Source organism: Echinops telfairi, unplaced genomic scaffold, assembly GCF_000313985.2.
Source record: "Echinops telfairi isolate 266 unplaced genomic scaffold, ASM31398v2 ScPeMD7_7458;HRSCAF=8496, whole genome shotgun sequence".
NCBI lineage: Eukaryota > Metazoa > Chordata > Mammalia > Afrosoricida > Tenrecidae > Echinops > Echinops telfairi.
In genome coordinates, this window is record NW_022111358.1 from 30,722,110 (window position 1) to 30,727,241 (window position 5,132).

At 55.1% G+C, this 5,132-nt stretch overlaps 1 protein-coding gene across 1 annotated transcript in view; it reads left to right on the plus strand.

Annotated features, from left to right (window-relative positions):
* DHX8 (DEAH-box helicase 8) overlaps positions 1 to 4,332 on the plus strand; it is a 32,116-nt gene extending 27,784 nt beyond the window's left edge. The window contains exons 18-22 of the mRNA XM_013005809.2: positions 591 to 728; positions 1,911 to 2,039; positions 2,161 to 2,357; positions 2,772 to 2,951; positions 3,653 to 4,332. Of these exons, the coding sequence (XP_012861263.1) occupies positions 591 to 728; positions 1,911 to 2,039; positions 2,161 to 2,357; positions 2,772 to 2,951; positions 3,653 to 3,872 (864 nt within the window). The 3' untranslated portion in view covers positions 3,873 to 4,332. The remainder of the gene's footprint in view (positions 1 to 590; positions 729 to 1,910; positions 2,040 to 2,160; positions 2,358 to 2,771; positions 2,952 to 3,652) is intronic.
* Positions 4,333 to 5,132: the final 800 nt, after the last annotated feature.

Consider the following 5,132-nt stretch of genomic DNA (forward strand, 5'->3'; position numbering starts at 1 on the left):
CCCGCCCCTGTCTGTCCTCATCACAGAGAGCTGCTATTGGTGTCTGTTGTGAAGGTAAATGAAACAGTGCAGGTAAAGGCTCTCTGAGCGGGGCTTAATAATTGCTAACATAATTCCTTGTAGTTGTTCTGTGACGATGAGCATTTATTGAACACCTGCTGTGTTTATGGTGAAGATCACTTTATGGCAGAGAAATCAAAAACATGAGTCCTACACACTTGATTGTTCCTCCTGTTTTAAAATTCATCAAATCAGTTAGCACGTGCGTTGAATGCCTACTGTGTGCCAAGCCGTGCTCTGTGGTTTGGGGCCATGGTTCTCACCTACTGTGAATTCAGAGATCAGGCTGAATCTTAGTCATCTCCACATCCCTCCCTCCCATCTCGAGTGGTGAAAACCAGGCATCGGAGAGGTAGACGAGCTGATTTCAAGGTGTGGTTTTTAAAGCTTACCGAGAACACACCTGCTGTCCATCCCATGGGGCTTCCTCATTTCAGGTAAAAGACAACAAAGGGCCCAGTTGCCTCCGTCCACGTTCACACTGGTCAGCAGGCTGCCTCCCATCTTGTATTTCCCTCCCTCTGTTCTAGGCCATGGGCATCAACGACCTGTTGTCCTTCGACTTCATGGACGCCCCACCGATGGAAACCTTGATCACGGCCATGGAGCAGTTGTACACGCTGGGGGCTCTGGACGACGAGGGCCTGCTCACGCGCCTGGGCCGCAGGGTAGGGTCAGGCTCCCTCCAGGCCTTGGGGAGGCTGCCATGGCCAGCCTCCCGCATCCACTGACCTGTGCGAGCCCAAGCTCGTAGGACCCTGGATAAGCTTTGGATGGAATGCTAGGACCTGTTCACTTTAAACCGTTTCTTTTTTAAACTAGCTTTATTGGCATCAACTTCACATATCATACAATTTAATCATTCAGTCATAGTAAGCTTTGTACATTTACTGCCATAATCAATTTCAGAGCATTTTCTCTCCTGCGATGCCCCTAGGCAATTATCAGTCCAGTTACTGTCTCTGTAGATGTACCTGTCTGGATTTCATACACAGAAAATGATACCAAACACAAACAGGAAACAAACAGACAAAACCCAACAATGGCTAGACAAAACATAGAAAAAGCCCCAATCAGAAAGAAAGCAGGACATGTTATAAACAGAAACAATGTGGAAATGGTGAGCATGACCCGGTGTTACATTGGAATCTTACTATTCTGCCATCGTCCACGCCCAGTGCTCTGTCTGATTGCAAGGCCGTGCCGTCCCTTAGCTGGTCAGAGAGGGTTCCTCAGGCTTCATCCATGCGGGGACCCTGAGAAATGGACCTGGGGCTTCCATGGTCATCCACAGCCTTCTGCGAATGGTTTTCACAAATTAAGCTCTGACACGACTCCCTCGGTGAACTGTTTCTTCCACAGTTTTGTCTTGATCCCCAAACCGGCCCACTGCCATCTTTGCATTAGGGTACTTGCGTCTAGCCTCGCTGTCCGGGGGAGCCAGTGTTGAGCTTTCTCACATCTGGTGGACAGTTCTCAGTTTGGGCAAATGTCAGTGATTGCAGACTCTCCACCATCATCTGTCGGGCCTTCCGGTCATTCCTTCCTTAGCCCTGTTCCCAGTGAACCTTCTTCCTGTCATTACATAAAAGGCTTATAGTTTTCAGCGCTGCACATAGATGGAATCTTAATACACTTAATTTTAAAAGTTATCTGCAGAATTCCCACCTGCCTCAAGAGTAGTTATGATCTCGGTCACATGCGTCGTCACACTGGAGTGTATTTGGTGAAGAATAATAAAATCCACTGATAGACGAGGGCCGCCCCCCCGCAAGGCATACATGAAGGGAAATCTTCAGCCCAAGTCCCATGCTGGCAGATGCCATTGTCATTTCCTCTGTTCCCACCAGATGGCAGAGTTCCCCCTGGAGCCAATGCTGTGCAAAATGCTGATCATGTCTGTTCATCTGGGGTGCAGTGAGGAGATGCTGACCATCGTGTCCATGCTGTCTGTGCAGAACGTCTTCTACAGGCCCAAGGTACAGGCTGCGAGCCAACCCTGGCGTGGACATTCGGACAGCCCCGTGGGTTTCTTGGGAGGGCCGGGTGTTCAGTTATGACAGCTGGGTGGGACATGACCCCTGTCCTGTTGCTTGGCAGGATAAACAAGCCCTCGCCGATCAGAAGAAGGCCAAGTTCCACCAGACCGAAGGGGACCACCTCACCCTGCTGGCTGTGTACAACTCCTGGAAGAACAACAAGTTCTCCAACCCATGGTGCTATGAGAACTTTATCCAGGCTCGCTCCCTGCGCCGGGCCCAGGACATCCGCAAGCAGATGTTGGGCATCATGGACAGGTGAGCGGGTGTCCCTCTGGTGTCCCTGAGCCTGCCCTTGGTTCCCCAGGACCCCGTGCTCAGGCGCTCACACCTCCCGCCCCTCAACTTCTCTGTTCAGTTGTGCTCCCTCTGCCTGGGACAGCAAGAGCCCAGAAGCACTCTAGAAAGTTCCTGAAGGAAACATGGCTTATTCATTGTTGAAAACAAGCTTCTGGAATGTTACTGCTCTAGAATTCAACTCTCGCCCGAGCCAAGTGTCTGGCTCTTACTGCCTCTTTTCTGCCTATTGGGTCGACGTGCTCCGGGACTCCACACAGGTCCTGGTGACCATCAGGGACCCCGGTGGGGACATTGAGCCCTCACCATTCTGGAAGGTAGATGCTCTGAGAGCCGACTGGTCTTCTGACTTTGACCGTGTTTCCTCTCCCAAAGACACAAGCTGGACGTGGTCTCCTGCGGCAAGTCCACAGTGCGGGTGCAGAAGGCCATCTGCAGCGGCTTCTTCCGCAATGCAGCCAAGAAGGACCCGCAGGAGGGCTACCGGACGCTGATCGACCAGCAGGTGGTCTACATCCATCCCTCCAGTGCACTCTTCAACAGGCAGCCCGAATGGTAGGTGGGCAGGCCCCGGGTCTGTGCTGGGTGCAGAGCACCTGGGGGTGACCCAGGCCATGGGGCCTGCGTCCTCGGGGACGTGGCACTCCCATCAGTGGTTGCAGCCAGCTCGTCTAGTGAGACTTTGGGCCTCCCGGGGAAGGCCCTTGTTTCACTACGGTGGCTGAGCCTTTGTGCTCGTGTCGTCACCAGCCTCCAGCACCCGAGCAGGGCTTGTATCCCGAGGGCCCTCTGACTGTTAGGCACAGTGTCTATCCCTGTTGGAAGAAGACACCACCGGGCCAGAGCTAGCAGTATCTTGGCGGTTAGCCAGTAAGGGGGTTTTCAAATGCTTTGTTTTTGTAAGCATAACGTTTAAAAGTTGGAAGCTCACCACTAACATAAACCCCACGCTGTTGCGCTTGGTCTTGGGCAGCTTCTAAGGCCCCCTCTCCAGGCCCCGTTTTACACAGCAGGAAACTGAGGTCCAGTCTCTTACCTAGCAGAGTCAGAACCAGAGTTAGAACACACCTGACTGCATCCTTGCAGCTAGCTGCAGGCGGCTCCCCAGTGTGGTCACAGCGGCCTGCGTCTGTCCCCTGCGGGCCGGGCGGAGAGGGAAAAGGGGAAGTGCAGCCACAACGGAGGCCCGCTGTGAACCAGGCTGGCTGTGGAGCGGGGCTTGTCGGAGCCCTGAGCGCCAGCCCCTCTCTCCCCAGGGTGGTGTACCACGAGCTGGTGCTGACCACGAAGGAGTACATGCGTGAAGTCACCACCATCGATCCGCGCTGGCTCGTGGAGTTTGCCCCGGCCTTCTTCAAGGTCTCCGACCCGACCAAGCTAAGCAAGCAGAAGAAGCAGCAGCGTCTTGAGCCGCTGTACAATCGTTACGAGGAGCCCAACGCCTGGAGAATATCCCGGGCCTTCCGGCGCCGCTGAAGGGCCAGGCCGCTCTGCCGGCCGCCCTTGCCAGTGGCCTGGGCTTGGACTTCCTTAGTCCTCATGAGCTGGCCGTGCGAATACAGCTAGCCATCTGGTGACAAACAGCTTAAGCCGGACATTGTCTACCTTGTCTACAGTGCTTTTTTCCCTGGTGGTAAAATAGAAACGGGTCTGAGTCTGGCCTCGGCTGGCGCTTCCAGTCCCTACTACGCGCAGGCTTGAGCCACTCAGAGTTTGCAGCCAACGTGGGTGGGCATCATGGCCCCATCTCCAGGACAGGAGCTCCTCTGGGAGCCCTCAGGTGGACTGGGGGTGGAGGTGTTTGGACCTAAAGGCTCAGTGAGGGAGCCAGGAAGGTCAGCACAAGTGTCGCGGCGCGGCCTCCGCCCCCCCTGCTTGCCAGCCCACACTGTGGCTTGTCTGGACATATTTATTTTCGTAAAGAAACAAAAATGGCTTTCTGTGACTGTTTCTTTGAGCTGGAGGGTTGGGATGAAGCCTGGGCTGGGTTGAAGGTGAGGGCAATTTAGTGTCTGGCTCTGCTGCAGAAGGTGGAGAGTCCCCCCAAAACCAGAGCTCTGGCCTCTGGGCTGAGACGGGACCATCCGCCCAGACAGCCGGCCATTCTTCTTTCAGCACTGGGGCTGGGCCGGCGGGCCACCGTCAGGGGTGAGCCACATCCACAGCACGCTGCGTCTGGGGCCTGAGTGGTTGCAGAGAATGGCACCCCCTCCCTCTCCCCACACCGACAGTGAGCAGCCTTTCTTTTTACCTCCTTCACAAAGGGTTTTTATTGTCAAGACCTCCCCTCCCCACCTAAAACCAACGTAACACTCCTCAGAGCGGGTCTTGTCCTCAGTGGTCTCTCTTAATTCCTAGAGGGCTGGGGGAAGCAGGGTCACCTCTCCCTGGTCCTCTCTCAGCTCCTATGGAAGCTCTCTACCTGGAGAGAAGCCCCCCAGCATCAGGCATATCCCCTCTCCCAGACCAAAGTGATGAACACATAGGGGAGAGAAGCAACCCGGGCCGTCACGGGTCAGCACTGAACCACTGGGACAACGGGGGGACGCCAGCTGAGCAGTGGGGGAGGCTGCTGCCTGCCGCTCACCCTGGGTGAAGCCGACTGGACATCTGACCCGTGAGGGGCTCCTTGTAAGCCCCTGCTAGCAGTCCGGGTGTTAGGGTCACTGTGAGTCAGCGTGAACACGGGCAGGGAGTTTGAGTTGGGAGATAAAACCAGGCGGGGAGTAGGGGCTA